This window comes from Pithys albifrons, chromosome 12 (assembly GCF_047495875.1).
Source record: "Pithys albifrons albifrons isolate INPA30051 chromosome 12, PitAlb_v1, whole genome shotgun sequence".
Taxonomy (NCBI): domain Eukaryota; kingdom Metazoa; phylum Chordata; class Aves; order Passeriformes; family Thamnophilidae; genus Pithys; species Pithys albifrons.
In genome coordinates this window covers 22,151,786-22,172,144 of record NC_092469.1, presented here as the reverse complement: position 1 = coordinate 22,172,144, position 20,359 = coordinate 22,151,786, and the positions used below count along the sequence as shown (strand labels likewise).

The window sequence follows — 20,359 nt, the reverse complement described above, 5'->3', positions numbered from 1 at the left end:
TGCCTCACGCTGCCGCTCCGGTGTGGCGGGGCCAGCGCCGCACCCCTGAGGCGCCCGACACTGCCCGCGCCTCCCGAAGCTCACGGGCCCCGCTCCTGCCGAGCTCCGCAGGCCGCGCTCGGGCCGCGCCCGCCGCCCCAGGCCCCGCCCCGGACACGCACGGCGGCCGGTACGTCCCCGCCGCGCACGCGCAGCTGCTGCTCGGGAGCCCCGTCCGCCGGGAGGGGCGGCTGCTGCGCAGGCGCACAGAGACACAGACAGGGGTGCGAACAGCGCTGCCTTTATTATGTCCGGCGCCATCCCGTGCTCGCACCGAGGTGCTGAAAAAGCTGATAAATCGTGTACATTCCAAATTAACCCTGGATGTATTAGTATGGATAAATTTTTAAAAGTTTTAATTTTTAATAATTTGATATACTAACAAAAAGTTAATAGAATTATTTTAGGCTAAAGTTATATGTGCTTCTAATAGAACAATCTTGTATTTTTGCTTAACTTGCGGAGAATTTTCTAACCTTTAAGCTAAGGGATATAGATTTTCTAAGTAAGGAGGGACTGGGAAAAGAACTTAACTTTTGCACATAGGTATCTTCAAACTGACAAGTAACCACTCAAGTATCCAACATTCAAGGTTGTGAAACAAGACATCCGAAGCGAAAAGGATACAGCAATACAAAGGCCCAACTTATGGACTGAGAACAAAAGATTTTAAAAGTTTTTTAAAGCCCTGAAAGAGGATTGTAATTGTAATAAAGGGACGCTAGATGGCAGCAAAGACCGCGAAGTAATTACTGTGGCCCTACATAGCCCGAAGGCGCAGACAGGCAGGACTGACCATGAATGTTGTAACTCTTGAAAACACATAGTTTGCTTTTGAAATTTCATCGGACGCACCTAGGGAGGACTTGTCCACTGCTCCCCAGAGCCCTCAATAAAAAGGAGTGCAACTTAACATTGATCAAATTTAAGTGTTGAGCAGAATTTCTTTGAATCAGTGCCCACGGCGGTCTGGGGCCTCACACAGAGGTGCCCTCGGCAGGGGGCTCGGGCTGCGCCTCCTTCTTGCTGTCCTCCGGTTTCATGGCAGGGAAGAGCAGCACCTCCTGTGGACAGCAACAGCATCAGCACCCTGCCCAGGGCTTGCCAGAGCTGCCCCAGCCCCAGCACAGCCTCCCCAGAGCTGAGCAGGTGCAGCCAAGGAGCTCTTTCTAGTGGGACTGTGCAGCTCCAGGACCCTCAAACAAGCTGCACTGTGTGCCACTGCTGAGATGGCCAGCTTTGCAGAATCCCATTCCCTGCTCCCTGACAAAGCCAGCAGCAGTCCCTTACCACTGCCACCGCTTACCTTGATGTTATTGGAGTCTGTAAGGAACATGGTCAAGCGATCAATGCCCATGCCCCAGCCGGCTGTAGGAGGAAGACCATACTCCAGTGCAGTGCAGAAGTTTTCATCAATAAACATGGCTTCATCATCACCTGCAGCTTTTGCCTAAATGAGGAAATTAATAGTAAAAAGTGGGTTGTACAGAGCTGGTTAGCACCACTTCTGCTACCAAAAAGGAGGAATACCAGCATTTGTAGCAGCCATGTAGCTGATGAAACCAAAGCCCTGTACAGCTGTGGAACAAATGAAGGAGAACCTCAGCACTGGGCCAACTGTGGAGGTCACTTGCACAGGTGCTCCCAAAACAGCTCTAGGCTCAGTTCCTTTCTGACCTGTCAGTTTCCTTTCTTGGCAAAGGCCCAGGCTCTTCACTTCAGCAGCTAATGACAGCAGAATTAATTGCTTTTAAAAGCTTCTCAGATTCTTTATTGCTTGCAGCCCACCCTTTAATGTTTGCAGAAAGAACTAAGAAGCATAACTGTTTGAATCATCAGTAGCTGCTCCACAAAACTAAGTTTACGTACTGCATTTTTCCTTTCAAAAAGAAAGATTAAAAAGCCCTACACTGAGACAGTAACTAATGCACGTGACCCTCTCTAAGTGACAAAAGTCATAATAATAAAAACGCAGACTAGCCACCTCAAATTTAGAAAATGCCAAATGTCCAAACAACAGCAAACATTTTTGCCCCCAGTTTCAAGGAAGACTTAGCAAAAGACTTCTAGCAACCTTTTCTACCAGAAATCTGGAAATGCCAACTGCCATCCTTCATCTCAGTCTCCACCTTAACATTTAATTTTCAGGCAAATTTTTGTTCAATATATACAATTCTATTTCTGCCAAGTCTGGCTATAATCATGAGACAACTGCAGTAAATGTATATACAACAGACTAAAGATAAAAGACATCTGTAATACTATTCATTCGGACTTAACATTTTGAAATTTACTGACAGGTAAATTAGTTAATATTGTCCTGACTTTGACAATTGTTTAATTCTCTCAGGTACTGTGAAGTGATTAGAAAGGGTATGAAGAACAGGAGGTTTGTTTCTGCAGACCAAATCATCTGACCTCAATCACTTGTGGACAAGCATGCATTCATGGATGTGTATACCTAACTAATAACAGTGAGTTTCAGTCCCTTCATTACAAGGCTTATTTAGAGGAACCTAGTACCATAGATTTGCATGCTAATAATTTCCAATCTGCAGCTCTATTCTGTGAGTTGACTTAATATATTAATAACTCAGTTCAGGACATTAAGCTATTTCTTACACAGCATTTAAACTCTTACTGGACATGAAAATTCATTTAAGAACTTAAAGTATAATGTTGTATGAGTACATAAATACTTAGTTGAGGAAAAGTAACTTCCAACCTAGGCAAGACACAGAAAACACTTTGCACATTTGCTTTTTTCCAGTTTAGTACTTTGGGTAGAATAAAAGGAAGATACTCCAAAACAAAGTTGCACTAAAAATACCTAACCAACAGCAGTGTTTGGACTTGTTTATCTTAGAAAGCAAGATCTTAAAGAGTAATTAAATTTTAATGACAGGCTTTCACCTAAAAAAGAAACACTCCTTCAAAGTATTAACAACTCTTTTCAGCAGTAGGTACCCATGACAGATTTGGAAGAGCCATACTCTTTGTTTACATGTCTGTATCACTAATTCACTATCGGCAGGACATCATACCTTGGCCTGATCCTCAAAGAGCTGCCGCTGTCGGAAGGGGTCGTTGAGCTCTGTGTATGCATTGCACACTTCCTTCTTCATCACAAAGAGTTCAAAGCGTTCAGTCAGTCCCGGATGGGAGCGATGCCTGTGTGAAGAAGGCAAAACAGCCATATCTTAAAATAAACGTATTTATAAAAGCAAAGAGCACATATATTAGTCTGGGCAATCGTGCACCCTTAGCACTAAGAGTGGTCAAAACTTCAAACTAGTAAGCATGGACACACTTTTCCCCTGGATGATAGGTTTCACAACTCAGGAACCAATGTCCATCTCTATTTGTGTCAGAATTCAAAAACCAGTACCCAACATAAAAATCTCTATTTTCACATACTTGACTTTTGTTTTTTTTTAGTAAGTAAAAGATTTAAAAGAATTACATACTGACCGTGTCTCATAATCTTACCATTTGGCAAGAGGACTCATGACTTGTGGGTGATCACAGATGAATGTAGGGTTGATACAAGTGACTTCCAGGAATTCACCAACTAACTGGAAAAACAAAAGCGAAACAATTATATAGAGTACAATAACAGTATCACTTTCCTAGCACTGCCTTCACTAATCACCCTGATTTCCTCTCTTCGCTACTGAAGAAGGAACCATAAATCTGAAGTTTCCCAAGTAATAATTTCTGATCATGGTAATGTCTTCAGTAAGAGAGAATGTCTGTCCTAATCAGGTAAGAAAAATGACATAGCAAAAACTGTATAATTCACTTTGTACATTACAGCAAAGACCAAAAGGAAAAGCCTTAGAAGAACAGCCATGAGACAACGTTTGGGTACAAAGGAATACAGCTTGATGGAATTACGTGGTAAGCCAACCTGTTTGGTAAGGTACATAGAGATACACAGATCTTGCAGACAAAACTGACATAAGATAAAGCTGATCTCCTTTAACAAGAGGCCAGTTATCAAACTAAGATTCTCTAGCACTCAAGCAGATGTAACTAAGCTATTAGTGTAGACAACACAAAAAAGGATTTTGACACAGCAAGTTTTCTCACTCTAATACAGCAATAGCTGAAATGCACTTCAGCCTGTTTCCACAGGTGCAGCTAAACTTCTCTCAAGACACTTCTGTTGATACAGAGAGGGCCTCAAAGACATTAGTATTATAAAATCAGCAACCTTACTTACCTTGTCAAGAAGCCTGGCTGTTGTCCTGGGAGGTGGACATTCAATGTCCCTCTCTACACAAAGGTTATCAAAGAACTTGCGAGTTTCTGAAATTGTAGACAAAAAATTAGAAAAGTCACCCCAGCAACCATTTTTTGTTCTTACTAGACCCTTCAACATGTCATAGAGCGATTTAGAAGATCTTAATGGTAGACATCATGGAAAACATGAACTTAAACGTCAATCTACAAAAATAGTGTTTGGTTTTAATAATTTATAGTAAAATATAAGTTATGTTATACTTCAGAAATTTGACAACACTGAAGTACAACACCAAATAACTGCTAGGCATTATTATTTAGGGAAGGGTGTAATAGCACATACATGCATTTTGAAGAAAGCCCCTAATAATCATTCGCCTAAGTAATGATTGCAGGCATGGAAACTCAACAGCACAGAAGAAATAAGAAGTGAAAAGTTGGACCTCTTCAACAGATAAGGAACTCCCCACATCACACACCTCTTGAGTACATTCTTTCACAAATACTCAACAAAGGAAGAGGCAAAAGAGTCAGATCCCGCCAAAGACTGCAGGACATGAAGGCTTCTTTCTGGACAGTTGGATAAACTGACAAAACCACAGAAAAGTACTCCCATGCATTACTACTACCTCAAAAAATGCAGCTGACAAACTGCAGGCTGAGAACTTGATACCTTTTGCACACTTACTCTTAAGGATGAATTACAGGACATTCATACTCAGCATCTAACCTTCAGTTTCAAAATCCTCAGTTGATGGAAATTTCACTCCCAGGGCCTTTTCCAGATCATATACCATGCTGATTCGACGGAAGGGAGGGGTAAAATCTATCTCATAGGCCTGTCCATCTGGACCATCTGGATGATAAGTGATCTTGTAACTCCCAGTAATATGTTTCACCATCCCTACAAAAGGAACCTTAAGTTTAGAAGAAGCGTATGCCACATAATAAGCAATTCTTCCAGAGATTCTTACTCTTTTGTTATTAATTGCATACATCACCTGAAAGCAACTTCTCTGTAATGTCCATCAAGTCATGGTAGTCTGCATAAGCCATATAGAATTCACAAGTTGTGAACTCGGGATTGTGAGTCAGATCAATTCCTTCATTCCGGAACTGACGCCCAATTTCATATACTCTGTCCAGACCTCCAACCACCAACATCTGAACAAAATGGAATTTTAGTAAATACACTAACTTTTTCAAAAGAACTGAAAGAGAGCTCAAACACACACAACTGCAACACAACCTTACAAATCTCATTCAAAGTGAGACATGTCCACCTTTCTTCAATAACTACTCTAATTTGAGCTACATTTACTTTTTTAAAACTGTTTGAAGAATATAGGCTTAGCCCTGAGAGGGTTGCATTCTACCTTATGGTAAAGCTCTGGAGCAATTCTCATATATAAATTCATTTCGAGTTCATTGTGGTAGGTGATAAAAGGTTTTGCCACAGCTCCACCCGGAATTACATTCATCATAGGAGTTTCAATCTGTAAAACAAAACAAAAATTGTCCTGTTTGCATCAAATCTGTTTCTAAAACAGAACTGTGTAGATCAAGCAAACAAATCACACCTAGTTTTGATGAAAAATCTCTGTATTTCACTTACTGACATTTCAGTAAATGAAAGCAATTCTGAAGTGCATGTCTTTCATACAGTCAGTCAAAACAAATTACATCATTTATATGATGCTATCACGAGTCATTCGTATTTACTACAAACACCAACTTTCTGGGTTCATGTTACCAAAGCCAGGAACGGCGGCATGATGTTATCACAAATCCTCTCTCTACACTGCAGAAAAGGAAGTTCAACAAGGCCAAGTGCAAGCTCCTGCACCTGGGTCAGGGCAATCCAATTTTACCTACAGGAAGTAAAACCTGCTTTTATCTCCAGATGCAAAACACCGTTTCAGAGATGCTGTTTCCATTTAATTTACTGAAATAAGGAAAAAATAGCATTAGTTTGGAGTACTGCCTTGGTAAAAGTTTCCTGAGTCATAACCTCACCAACTGATGAATAGTCAAAACTTTTTTAAAAAGAGAGGAAAGGAATGGCTCCCATTACATTAAACTGGTAAAACTAACCATGCTAAGGTAATTATTGTCACTTCTGTAAGTACTTTGCATATGAGCCTGAATATAAAGCACCCTTGAACCTGAGAAGTTCTAAACACTCTCAGTATGGGGAGAGAAATCAACACTGAAACCTTACCTCAAGGAAGCCCAACTCATCTAGAAAGCTCCGAAGGTAAGTGATGATCTTTGCACGGGTTATAAATTTTTGCCTCACATAATCATTAAGAATTAAATCCAAGTATCTCTGACGATATCTGGTTTCCTGAAAAGAACATATATCTTTAGAACAAGCTAGACAAAATGTGACACGAAAGGAAAAAAGCATCAAACAAAACTAATGTTTCTCTGTTCATTGATAACACCAGCAGGTACCAAAGGTCATCCATTCAGACTTATCTGTGACACTCCTGCCCATGGCAGGGGTGTTGGAACTAAATGATCTGTAAGGTCCCTTCCAACCCAAATCCTTCTATCATCTGTCAAATTGCCTCCAAGACTGACAAGTATGACAAGTACCTTATCTTTGAGGCCAAAATGAAGATGAGGCAACATGTGAAGGCATGGAGACAGCAGTGTGATTTCACGAGGAATAATGCTCAGTTCCCCTTTCTTTGTTTTCCCAGGATTCCCCTCTACACCAATAATGTCCCCACGACGCAACTTGTTGTTAACATGGAAATAGTCTTCCTCAGATTTGTAGAAGCTGTAATTACAAAACAAATGTACGAACATTTGTTTAAAATTAAATCTTCCCAGCTGTCCTCGAGTCTCCCCAAGACCAAATCCTTAAAAAAGGATTACTCTAACAGGGAAGACAACCACAACATCGTAAGCATAACATTATCTGCCTGCCTAAGCCAACCCATAGACCAAAAATACTACTCAAATACAGATTTCTAGGCCCCAAAATATAGTGCACTTTAGAATGCTACTGGGAATACCTTTCCTTACCTGGAGTTTGCCATGACTTGCAACTTGACTCCTTCTCCACGAAGATCATAGAAAATCAGTTTCCCTCCAGAGGCACGCTTTGCATGGATCCGACCTAAAAATCAAAGTATGCAGGACATCAGAAAAGACTTCAGCAGAAAGGATACAGGGACAAAAGCCACGTTATTATCACTTAGACAAAGAATCATCATCTCTGAACTAACCACTAACTGTTGAAAGAGAAGAAGTTAAGTCTCACAGTTAATACCAGAGCACAAAAGACCATCTGCATTTTGGGTCCTGGAGCCCACATTATAATCTAATCTTCCAGTTGTAAGGGCTGTTGCACAGGTGCACTCAGTCTGAAGGGACACGTTCCAAACAGTTTAACACCGGTACAGACTTCACGACAGAGTAACAGGTGATCAGCAAAATCCAAACAGAGACCCATCAATAAAAGCAGCTAAGACTTTAACATCTTTCTGTATCTCATGTAAGGTTTTACCTGCCACTCTCACTGTAATGTCTGTCAGATGATCTCCTGGCTGCAGGTGACCGTATTTGTCTATAAAATCTGAGAGAGATAAGTCTACATGGAACTTGTGGGGATAGGGATCTTCATTGGTGCCCTTCAGCTGCTGGATTGCATGGCTACGAATCTTGTAGTATTGCTGTCACCAGAAACAAAAGAACCAAATAACTTTATTAGAATCTGAAAATACATTACAGGCTGTAAATTAAGCTGCAGCTGCCCTTATGTAAGAAAAACCGTTTCATTACCCATGAATTAAAAAATAAAATGTAAGTCAGTAAGATTTATTCACAGAACAGCAATAAGGATGAGGCCAGATGCTCACATTTGGATCCAAGCTCTCCTCATCAGCTCCAGCATTATTCTCGGAAGTCAAGGAAGGCTTATTTGACTGCTTTTCACTCTGCTCTTTCTGCTTTGCCTCTTTCTCAGCTATTTTTCTCTCAGCCTTTAAACGTCTCTTCAGCTCACTACAAAAGAGAAACCAGATGTAGCAGGTACTCTGATACTTCGTCAGGGAAACGATTGGTAGGGTTCTACCAAAATCTTCCAGTACAAATAACCCTGTCACTTCTCTTAGTCTGCACAAAAGTCAAGATACTCCTTAAGCACGTTTAAACATTTTCTGCTTTGAACTCTTTCTTAGTTAATCTCCTAAGATACAAATACTGAGAGAAAGCGAAAGCGAAATTGAACAGTGTAGACAGCGTCTGCTTTCCTAGGGACTTTCCGCACTCCATTTTATTCCAAGAGTCTGGCAACCCCACGCAGTGTGCAAGTGAAACAACGCAAACTCCTCACTGCAAAAAGTCAGGCAAACGCAGGGTTCTCGAAGCTACTTTCCCGGCCCGGCCCGTTGCGCTCCGGCACTCCGGCTCCTGCCGCCCTCCCAACCCCGCCGTCCGGGACTCCGTGCGTACAGAAACGGGCCAAGCCAGACGCAAAGCACCGACCTGCTTTGGTCATGAAGCGCCTGCCGCCACCGGAGCGCTGGCGCGGCCCTCCAGACCCAGCCGCGGAGCCGCGCGGCGCCGGGGCTCAGCATGGGTGTCCGCCAGGTGCCTTGGCAGAGACACGCACCGGGGCAGCCGGACACTCGTCTCACCTTCACCTCCCCGGCCCGGCCCCGCCTGCCCGCCCACCCTCACTTTTTGCTGAGGTGCGGCTCGTTCTCCGCCGCTTCGCACGCGTGCTCCGCCGCTGGTGCCGCCATCTCCCGCCGCCGCCGCCCTTCCGGCCTGCCGCGCATGCGCGCGGGCCGAGGGCAGGGCCGATGGCGGGGCCGGTGGCGGGCGGTGCGGCAGGGGCGGGGCCGAGGGCAGGGCCGATGGCGGGGCCGGTGGCGGGCGGCGCGGCAAGGGAGGCAGGCGCGGCAGGGGCGGGGCCGGGGGCGGGGCCGGGGGCGGGCGGTGCGGCAGGGGCGGGGCCGGTGGCGGGGCCGGTGGCGGGGCCGGTGGCGGACGGTGCGGCAGGGGCGGGGCCGGGGGCGGGGCCGGGGGCGGACGGTGCTGCAGGGGCGGGGCCGGGGGCGGGGCAGGGGGCGGGGCCGATGGCGGGCGGCGCGGCAGGGGCGGGGCCGGTGGCGGGCGGCGCGGCAGGGGCGGGGCCGATGGCGGGCGGTGCGGCAGGGGCGGGGCCGGGGGCGGGCGGTGCGGCAGGGGCGGGGCCGGTGGCGGGGCCGGTGGCGGGGCCGATGGCGGGGCCGGTGGCGGGCGGTGCGGCAGGGGCGGGGCCGGTGGCGGGCGGTGCGGCAGGGGCGGGGCCGGGGGCGGGCGGTGCGGCAGGGGCGGGGCCGGGGGCGGGGCCGATGGCGGGGCCGGTGGCGGGGCCGGTGGCGGGCGGTGCGGCAGGGGCGGGGCCGGTGGCGGGGCCGATGGCGGGGCCGGTGGCGGGGCCGGTGGCGGGGCCGGTGGCGGGCGGTGCGGCAGGGGCGGGGCCGGTGGCGGGGCCGATGGCGGGCGGTGCGGCAGGCGCGGTGCGGTCCCGGTCGCTGTTTCTGTGGGACGACGGGCGCCCAATGCGGTTCTACGTGAGGCCCGGGCAGGCCAAGTTGCGCATAGCGCCGCTGGTGCTGGCGGGCGGCGGGCGGCTGTGCCGCGTGCAGGAGCCGGGGGCAGTGCTCCTGGCGGAGCCCGGCGAGGCGGCTGCCGCCAGGGCCGTGTCCACCGAGTACGTGACCGAGTGCGTGCAGCGCAACCAGCGGCTGCCGCTGGAGCCCTTCGTGCTGCCCGCGCCGCCCGCCGCGCCGCCCGCCTCCCCGTGCGGCCTCCGGGGCTTCACGGAGGCGGAGGACGAGGCGCTGCTGCGGGCGGTGCGCGAGCGGGGCCCGGAGCGGGCGGCCGGCCGCGCGATGTGGGTAAAGCTGGAGCGGAGGGCCCTGACCCGACACAGCTGGCGGGCCATGCGCCAGCGCTACCTGCTCCACCTGCGGCCGCAGATCGAGGGTGAGCGGGGCGGAGGGCGGGGGTGGCGGCGGCGGGCCCCGCTGAGGCCCGGCTGACGGTGCCCGCGTGTTTCCGCAGAGCCGCCGCAGACCGAGGAGGCCGCGCTCAGGGGTCTTTTCGCGGCCGCCAGGCGGGAGTTCGAGAGCTCGGAGGTGAGTGGTGGGGCAGACCCTCCCCGGTGTCCGGCGGCACAAGCAATACTCGTTAAATGGAATGACTTTGCGCCGCGACATCTCTTCTGTGGCCGAACGGGAGATGCCCGCGAGCTGTCAGCTACGTGGGCTTGTGATGAGTGGGGCCTCGCTGCAGCACGTTACTGATTCCCTGCCCAAGTCAACATGAGGTTTCTGTGATGGGGTTGTGTTCAAACGTGAATTGGCAAATAGAAATCATCCTTTCGCTTCAGGCGTAAAACGTGCCTGCAGCTCCATCAACACTTTTGCCTTTTATGCTTAGTTTGTTCAAAATCTCCCTTGTATTTAATGCTTTTCTATGATCGAATATATCTTCTTTAACACAGTTTGACTTCAGTCATTGAATTTTATTATACCTAGTACTTTCTGAGGTTTTTATATACTGTAGAGTCACAGTGGAAGGTAGTTGGTAGCTGTGGTAAAAGAAGCTTGCCGGAAAATACCATGTTTAATTGGAGACTCCACTTCTCTTACTTTTAGTCAGAAAGTGACACTTCAGACATTTCAGAAGAGCTTTCTACAAAAGATGGAGCAGGAAGTTCCCCAGGAGAAACAGCATCTGATTTGAAAACTGGACTGGAGGACTCTGCTTTCCGTGACACTCAGTTACAAAGGGAAGAAAGACCAAGTTCTTCCAGTGTGGTGGGAGAAGTAGTAAAAACTATGCAGCAGTTCATGGAGAAGTTCAATGTGGACCTGCTCACTGTTACACAGGCCTTTCTGAAAAACAGTGGTGAAGTGGAGGCTACTTTGTACTTTCTGCAGACGGGGCAGCGCTTGGATGGGTACCCTGTATGGAGCAGAGAGGATGATTTAGAATTGCAAAAGGATGATGAACATGTCAGAAATAAATTGATAGCAAAATTTGGAGCTGAAAATGTAGCAAAGCGGATAGCATTTAGGAAGAGTTAGCAAGAGGAGGACGACTGATCTAGGACTGTGGCAGGAACTTTATAGTCTTTTCAGAAATATGATGGAAAATTGGATCAATATTATGAAGTTTCAGAAATGTTCTAAAGTAATTACTTTAATAAAAGGCCCATTTTGCATCTCTACAGGTGAAAGTGTTGCAGCTTTAATCCAGGCAAATTAGCACATGTACCAAACCGTATGTTCTAGTTGGAAAAAGCACACCAGCGTCCAGGGCCACGTGTGATGGTTGAAGTAGGAAAGACAAGAAAGAGTGCTCAAAGTTAAGGTATCACCTAAGTTGTGTTTAAGAGAGAACACCATTGCTAGTATACAGTCACAATCTGAAAAACTTGGTACTTTTAGCATGTTGTGCTCTAGTCACTTATTTTAATGTTATTTGAAGTGATTCCTACAAATCTGGAGTTTATGGTGAAATAAATGGGCTGGTAAAAGCAGATCTTTTTTTTTCTTAAAGAGTTATCTTTGGTGTTTTTTGTTTATTGCACTTTGGCACTCAAAAAAATAAAGGTGGATTAGGAAATTGCTGATTTTAAGGCAAATTCAAATTATATCGAAAGTAAGTAACACCTTGATGTAATGAAACTGCTATTTCAGAAACACCAACTGATTGTTAGGGGGGTTAACCAGTGTAACCAAATAAATGCTAAAACTGCACTGTGCATTGTTTCACTGGACAGGTCATTCCTGCTGAAAAGTGAGAATTATTTGGCACATTTGTACTGTTCACACTGGTAATTGGAGACTTGTGTGGAAGGCCAGGCAAGCACTTAAAAAGGGAGTGCAAGACAACACAGCAAACAAAATAGGTTGTTTTTTTAAATTAGAAACTTTACCAGTTGGATTTGAAATCCAAGTACTTCTGATGCCAGGTTCATGAACAGGAGACCTGTCACCTCTCACAGCAAAAAACTCCTGTTCTAGCCTGGGTGGTGTACACATCTCAGCAGCACCATAATGTTGCAATTCAATGGTCTCGTTTAACAAAACTGCTCTAGAATTCAAAATTAGAGGCAGAACACAATCAGTAGCTGCAATATAAAATGATCAGACTTACTATATCTTTTTATAATTGTAATTTTAATTCTTATTTTAAAAGCGAGTTTGTCTTTTTCAGGGCAATTAGTGGAAAATGCAGTGCAAACTTCCAAGTCCACATACAGTGCTTTTGCTTTTGCAGAACCACACAAGCACATTGTCTAACACCAAGAATCTTTCCATATGCACTTCATGCAATCCAGTGTAGGAACTAAGACACACAGAGCACAGCTTACTCCAGGTTATCCTTTTTCATCTGTTCAGAACTCCTGAAAGGCACTGATTGTCCACAGGGACACTTGCTTGTACAGACACATGGGTCTAGGTCTCCTTTCACTTCCCCATTAAAACCTGAAGATGTCACCATACCTTATGGTTCTGCCTCAGGGCATTTTGGTTCTGCCTTCTTCCATTATAAAAAACCTTGTTCTCTGTGCTTTGTCTTATGACACAGTTACACTCCTTCCATTACGCTGGAGACAGTTTGGTTTTCCATGTTTCTATCAGGTTCCTGTACTGTCAAGGAGGGTCAAGAAGGCTCTTTTTGTAGCACAAAGGTGAATACAAGTTTCTTCTTTGTATTATTGCCAGGAGCAGCAATATTCATATACCTGGAAAAGAGGGCAAAGTGGCAATACACATGCCAGAGCTTTGAGTTAAAGACGATTCCAGAGGCAGAAATTCTGCAAGCTATTATCTGGAATTTGGGTATTTCCTATTTGCTTTCTTTTAGAGTTAGCCAGCATTCATCAATGTCAATGAACTTCTGCCCTTTCATAAGTAAAGTTACCAGTGAAAAACTGATCACATGCATCACGTTGAAGAGCAACCAACAGGAATACCAGAATCAGCTTTTAAAAGTTGTTTTGATTGGAAACTTCACCATCTTAATCACTTTTATTGATATAAAAATAGTTTGTTTTTCTAAACTTGTACAATGTAATCTTGATGTTTGTTTCTAAACAGACTTGCATGACCTTTACTTTATGCGTGTGCCAAAGGGTGTAATCATAGTTTTACACATTATCATCACTATCTTGAAAGCTGGGGCTTTTTTGTTCTTTTCTTCCTCCTCTGAAAAGTATTTTAAGTCATCTTTTGTTGCATTAAGACAACTTTAAATTTGCGTGTGGCCATACTGTGTGGCTTTGTTGCTTCCAGAAAAAAAAGAAGGTCTTACAATTGTGGTATTGAGAAAACTTACCTAAAGGACTGTAGTAAAGATACAATGAAATCACTGATCCTGCTTTTTCTCTGATGAGGCTTAGGAAGCAGAAGTTAAAGTAATTTTCAAAAAAGTACATTAAGAAAATGCATTATGTATTACTTTTATATAAGTCATTTGTTTACTGACTGGAAACACTATGAAGGTTTTTGTTCAGGTAAACATTTGATACACAGCATTGAGTCCACTGAAAACAAGTATTCATAATAAAACTTAGGCCACTCAAGCTGATATTGGTTAATGTAGAGATATAATTAGCAATGTATTGAAAACACTCAGAATCAGGCTTCTTGGCACTTCAAGTAGGAAGCTCTTTACTATAATTTCACTAAGAAGGGGCTTCTGAGACCCCCTGCTTTTAGCTGAATGTGTTTAGCTCTATTTTAAAGGGACTTGCAAAGAAAAACTGGCTGCGTGCTTCTCTGGCATGGTGCAAGTCCCATTTCTCTCTGTTAGCCTGCCTGCCCAAGTTTGCATAAACACTGTGTAAAGGAAGATATCTTGCTTTCAGTGCTGCCTTCTCAGCATGGATTTTGTCATTCAACAAGATCCCTAGTAATAAAGTTATTATTTCCATAATACAACATCCTGCCCTTTGCAGGGATTAGGGGTGCAGCTGTAGGGATAGAGGTATCCACGTTGCTAAGGTAGCAAGCTCTCCATAGATGTGTGTTAAAGGGCCTCTGCAATTTCCATGGGAAAGAGATGCTTAGAAAGAAGTATTTGTAGGCGTTTCACTCCTCCCCAACTCTCGTAACAACTTTTTCTCCTTGTCTTCTGGAACACTGTTAAAACCAGGTAAAAATAATTCTGTTCTGGTTTGAGCTACGTATTCCCATTGGAGGTGGGAGAATGGCATGTCCAATTGAGATGGTGGAGAATGACATAGTCCATTAAACATCTGTTTTTTATGCTCTAAGACAAGAAATACTCTCACCAAATGGTTCAATAGGATAACTTCCTGTTTTTGTTTCTTCAGTCTGTTCCCATAAACCTATCTTCCCAGTTCCAGTATTTATACCAGTGCCATCTGTGTCCTTACCTTGTCTTTAGGATCTCAACCTTAGCATGAATTCTACTGTCACACATGTGGACTGTGAGAACTCCCAAGGATACAACTATACTTGGGTTTGAAATCTAGAAGACAGAACTATTTCAGCTAAAAACATAAATGCATTCATATAATCCCAGAAATGGATCCCAACATGCAAATCCAAGAGTTTTTATTTTCAACAACAGCAGCTTTATTCCATTTTCCCCTTATACAGTAAGTGAACACAAACATCTCCCCAACATTGCCAGCAACGCTGGATACCCAGGCACGGGAATGGAACAAAAGGAAAATTGGCCTTGAAAACTCAACCATTCAGAAAAAAATCATCTTTCCAGAAACCAAATGTCTTGTCATCCTTGCATCTTTTCTGACATTACATATCCTGTGTGGCAGCATGACAAATAATGTTCTCTCTATTCAGCTTCCTTTTCTATTTTCTTTTGCAGTGCAATTGCTCCATGTGGTTTCCCTGGTACTTAACTGTGATTTGTGGTGGAGGTTGAGCTCTGCTGTCTGGTCCCAACTCCTTTGGTATTCTGTATGCTCCAATCTCAACATACTTTATTCAGAAAACAAACTTGCATTACTTCAGCCTCCATTGTGGCTGAGTCTCCAGGGGCCTTAGAGAGCGACCCTGTGCTGGTTAGAGCTCTCATGAATGCAGTTGGGGTTCTGTTACTTGTCCTTGCATCCATGTGCATCCATGCACACTCTCTTACACTTCTATGCCTGCTCCTCTGTCCTCTTTGGTTCTAGGGAACAGTTCTGCACTCTGCAATGTTCAGAGAGTAGGTGCAGACATCAGTTTTTCTGCCTTAAGTGTTTGATACTCCGAGGAGTTCTGGGCAAACAAAAGATCCAGTGACGGATTTTTTTGCTCTTCTTCAGACTGAACGAGCCGGTAGCCCAGCAAGTCCATCGCATCCTTGCACACTTTTTGCACTTTTTCTATTTTCTGGAAGGGCAGTGTCTTCCTCCAGGCCTGGGATACTCTCAGTGCATCTCTGGACCCAATATCAAAGGCCTGTGCTCCGTGACCCTTCCCGTGGGTGATGTTGTGCACCCACTTTTGAAGTTCTGGTGTGAAATGGAGTTCTGCAAACCTGTACATCTGAGCAGCCCTTGCCAGCGGGTCTCTGACAATGTCTTCATAGCGAACCAACAGGTAACGGTCTTTCAGGAAGCTGGGAATGGCCTGACTTCCTGCCTTGTAAATCTCAACATGACTTTTGCAGATTACTTGCATTGTGTTATAGGGCCCCATTTCACCCTTTGCCCTCTGAGACCCCATAACAATGTTACTGTCACGTTTTAGGTCTGCCATTGTATTCTCTCGGGACCTGAACACAGCCCGGGGATCACGGACCAAGTGAATAATTTTGAGGTTCAGGGATGGATCAGTGAGAAGGGGGTAAAGAACTTTCAGGTCAAAGAACCGAACCTCCTTGATGGCAACATGGCTGTAGGTTTTACAAGCTTCCTCCACCTTGCTGAATGGATACTTGCTACAGATTGTTTTGCAATTGCCTGCAGTGATTATGTCAGTGCGACTGAATGAGTCACAGGCAGGTGGGGAGCATAAGGCTCGGCTTGTCTCCCATTGAAATAAATCAGACTTTTTCTTCTGGCTAGACATGTAAGCATCAAACACAGACATGTCACACAGAAAGACTGACCTGACTAAGTCCCGCACTGCCATGTGTAAGACTTTGGCACTGTTCTGGTACATCTTAACCCAGACATGCCACGCAGGCTCCATCAGGTAGAAGACGCTGGGGTGCTGGCTGAAGATTTGTCCAGTGAAGGAAGATCCTGAGCGCCAGGAGGAGAGAATGAGAATGTGGACTGGAGAAGGTTTTTCTTCCATGCGGGCATTGTTGTTGCAGGGTAGGAAGTGGATCAGGAAGAAGGACAGAACTACCAGAATCAGGAGCACGTGCACTCTTCTAGACTTCACCATGGTTGCAAGGGACCTACAGAGACAGAGGTAGTACTCTAATACTGATGTTTTATATTTTCAGGTACAGTCACTACTGCTCACCAACTAGGAATGGTACTTATCTGTCCCTCCAAGATATGTGCATAAATTGACTTGTTTATCTAAGCTATCTGCTGTGCACCGTTGTGAGCTTAGGGTTTATAAGGCAGCAATTGTAATTTCTCAGAGACAGGACAATACCCAGCCCAATGGGTAAGCCTGGTTGTTGACACTAAGTGTTACCACAATATGAATTTTCCTTTAGTAATGTCTTGCAAGGTTGGAGTTGTGCATTTTGTGAGGGACCACATACTTCTGGTCTGGACAAGAAGCCCACTGACTTATTTGGTTACACAAATGGCCTGTAGTGTTCAGGTCTGATGAGAAAGTGAAACAGGTCTCTATTTGGACCAACCCAGGAAGAGCTGCAAACAAAGCCTGTTGTAAAAATAAGTAATTTATCACTTCCTCCTTGCAAATACAATGCAAGGAATACAGTAGTGTTTACCAAAAGTCCTGGCTTCCAAATGAACTTTGATGATATCACTTCCATCTGGCACAATTAATAGTGTTATTCTAACTCCTCACAGAGCTCTTGAATTGTAGCCAGAAGCTATTAATCGAGAAATCTCTGCTGAGCAGACATGAACACTGGCATGAAAATGCCCAGAAATATTTAAAACCACAGAAATAATTATTTCTTTGGAAACCTGCATGTAAATGAGTATGAGAATGTATACAGTTTTTTTCTTGAAGCAAGGATTTGTTTTTATCTTGAATCAAATCTGGGTGGGATAGCTGCATGTTTTGGACGTTTGACAGAGTATGCAGGCCATCCCTGTGACCGTTCTTGGTAGAAATCATAGAATCATAGAATCAGGTGGGTTGGAAGAGACCTCTGAGATCATCAAGTCCAACCCTTGATCCACCCCCACTGTGATTACCAGATCATGGCACTGAGTCTCATCTTAAAAACCTCCAGGGACAGTGAGTCCACCCCCTCTCTGGGCAGCCATTCCAATGTCTGATCACTCTCTCTGTAAAGAATTTTTTTCTGATATCCAACCTAAACCTCCCCTGGCAGAGATTAAACCCGTGCCCGTGCTACTGCTGGTTGCCTCACTTGACTTCGTATGAGGCCACAGCCTGAACAGCTTCTTCGCTCTTACACAGGAAATAGTGATGCTTGTTGCCTGTTACAGTTTCATGGAATTTTTTTTCTGTCCCTTAGCAACACCGTGGTTTGGGAGTTGGGGGCCAGAACAGATGGCTTGTTGAAGCCCAGCCCACCCAGAGCCAGCTGACTGTCTAAAGGCTAAACAAAGGGATGGCTGATAGCTTTGCATTCCAACGCAATGGCTGGGGAGAGGACTGGGGGGAGGTGTGGGGGAGAGACGTTTCCAGGTTTTTGCCACACTACTCTCCTCCGGCTGCTTTGTGTGCCAGCTGCTATTTGCTGGGCTGGTGGAAGCACTTGGAGGGGGTTCGCCTGGCTTGTCCCTGGTGGCCGCCATTCCCACGTGAGTTTTCGGAAGGAGCACCAATCCCTACCCCTCTGTCTTTGCCTCTCTGGAGCCTGTGGGTCACCCCAGGCGCTGCTTCACAAGGCGCAGCAGCGCCTCCCGGTGTCTGGAAATACAACTGCACCGAAGGGGCAGAGAGAGGACTTGATTTGTTTCAAAGTTTTGGTTACAGTGTTACTATTTGTTCTGGGGGTTTTTTTCTTTCTTTTGGTTATAAATATATATATTTGTAGTAAGGAACTGTTATCCTTTATCTCTGCATTTTCTGATTAAAATCTATTAACATCAAAGGTTGTGGTGGTTTTTGGGGAGAGCCCCCCCCCCATCCTAGTCCAGAAGGGTTCTTCACTTTCCTTCATAGACATCTTGGTTTTCTTTTAAAATGAGACTTTGCCCTGACAAGTCTGTTCCACAGAGGGTAGAAGGACTGAAATGAGTTGTGTGCCTGGTGAAGTGGAATAGAGGAGCAGCAAAGAACAGTAGAGGTTCTATTATATGTTCCCTACTATGAAAGAAATACTAATTATAACCTTGCTTTCCAGCACTGCATCTCTCAATCACTGCAGCTGGGATGTTTCTAAACTAAGGTCTCAAGCTTAATCCCATTTTCCCTACAGCAAACATCCTGAGTCACCAGGGAATCAATTAATTTCATACTGCAAAAATGAAAATATGAAGCCCTCACAGAGTTGCTGGGTAAAGATCAACCCAGAAGGACTGAGACAATTTCAGCTGCAGAACAAAAACCAGCACACTGTTATTGTGTGCTGCCAGAGACATGAGCCAGGATCTGGCTGAGAGCAGAAAGAACAAGAAGAATCTCAGGGCACAAAGGATGAAGTATAGGAACTACTGAAAAATATGACAATCCAGTGTCACCATGTTAGAGTCTCCCACAGCAAATGTATGAGAACACAAAAAACTAGGATCTGTCTGCCTGACCAGCTAGAGGTTCCAAAAAAAAAAAAAAAGGCGCAGAATCTTAAGCTTTTCCAGAAATACACAGGGACTTTGGAAAGTCTTGATCCTGGCAAAGAGCATGCATTGTGCATTACAGAAAGCAACAAGCAACCCAAGGAAAATGTACCCATCAAACACACTCTGAGCATTGGGCAGCATGTCCCCAGAGTACACGCTTGTCGAACCTGTGCATGTCTGGCGCAGGTGTGAGACAGTTCCAGCACAAAACACCTTGTGCTGTGCACTCTGCTGTCGAGTGCTCTGCCAGTCTGGGGGAGCTCTCCAGACCTGTAGGCATTTCCCACTGCTGTAGTGGCAGCAGTATAGTAAAGAGGATCTGGTGCCAGGGAAACCCCAGGCAACTGTCTTTGATGGCACTGATGGTTACTTATAGCTTTTTCAAATGCTTCTTCAGTTTTTGCCCCTATCAGCTTCTGCAGAATTGGAAGTCATCTGCCCATTCAGAGGAGAGCAGCTGGCATGACAGTCACTAGTGAGAAAACCTGAGCAAGGGCACTGAGAAGACAGCCTGGAGAAGCAGGAATTGCCCTTTAAGGCAGGCCAACGGCTTCTGTCTGCAGTAAGAATCATAGCAATTTGCTGGCATCAATATGTTTGCAGTGCTTTACAAAAACGATTTCCCAGTTCAGCCTGCTGAGCATGGGCAGTTCTGGGCACAAGAGCATCCACACCAGATACCAAGAAATGGTTGAAAATCTCACCTTAGTAAGTCCTCTTGAAGCACCACCAGACCTGATTCAAGCAAAGTTGCCCTCACACTTTCACTGCTGTCGTACACAGTTCTCTAGGCAGTCACACGAACACGCTGCCTTCATGCTGGGCTCTCATCTACACAGGTTCTCAGGTCTTACCTACACCTGTGCCTGCTCCCTCCTGAGCCCTTCATTTGTGCACATCCCAGCTAACTGCTCTGCACTGCCCGCCTACTTTGACCAACTGCAAACTGGAAAAACTCCACCCTGCACTAGGTACAAAGCACGGGATGGAAGTTTCCTGCAGGGGCACAAATGCCCAGGTGCTGCTAATAAGCAGAGCCAGTAAGTTTGTGAAGGAGACTGAGAGGTGTTTTTAAGTCCTGTTTCAAGGTCCAAAAGAGATTGCCTTCTGTAAAAGGAGGAACAGGGATGTCTGTGGAGTGTCAAAGCAAAGGATAAAGAAGAA

At 45.5% G+C, this 20,359-nt stretch overlaps 2 protein-coding genes across 4 annotated transcripts; both read right to left on the bottom strand.

Annotated features, from left to right (window-relative positions):
- Nucleotides 1-264: 264 nt before the first annotated feature.
- KARS1 (lysyl-tRNA synthetase 1) lies at nucleotides 265-10,249 on the bottom strand. Of its 3 annotated transcripts, none has more exons than XM_071567952.1 (14): nucleotides 9,861-10,249; nucleotides 8,157-8,301; nucleotides 7,805-7,970; nucleotides 7,321-7,414; nucleotides 6,886-7,072; nucleotides 6,506-6,631; nucleotides 5,661-5,780; nucleotides 5,286-5,448; nucleotides 5,015-5,188; nucleotides 4,265-4,350; nucleotides 3,529-3,614; nucleotides 3,084-3,210; nucleotides 1,346-1,489; nucleotides 265-1,103 (listed from the first exon to the last, which is right to left on the bottom strand). In XM_071567952.1, exons 1-14 carry the CDS (start codon nucleotides 10,232-10,234, stop codon nucleotides 1,017-1,019), a joined length of 2,079 nt encoding a protein of 692 aa, XP_071424053.1. In that variant the 5' UTR covers nucleotides 10,235-10,249; the 3' UTR covers nucleotides 265-1,016. The 3 variants fall into 3 exon arrangements, with proteins under 3 accessions (XP_071424053.1, XP_071424051.1, XP_071424052.1); XM_071567950.1 differs by lacking the exon at nucleotides 9,861-10,249 and adding an exon at nucleotides 8,980-9,095; XM_071567951.1 differs by lacking the exon at nucleotides 9,861-10,249 and adding an exon at nucleotides 8,785-8,957.
- A 4,607-nt stretch (nucleotides 10,250-14,856) lies between these two features.
- On the bottom strand, nucleotides 14,857-16,689 carry CHST4 (carbohydrate sulfotransferase 4). Its single transcript, XM_071567953.1, has one exon. The coding sequence runs from the start codon at nucleotides 16,674-16,676 to the stop codon at nucleotides 15,498-15,500; it is 1,179 nt and encodes a 392-aa protein (XP_071424054.1). The 5' UTR covers nucleotides 16,677-16,689; the 3' UTR covers nucleotides 14,857-15,497.
- Nucleotides 16,690-20,359: the final 3,670 nt, after the last annotated feature.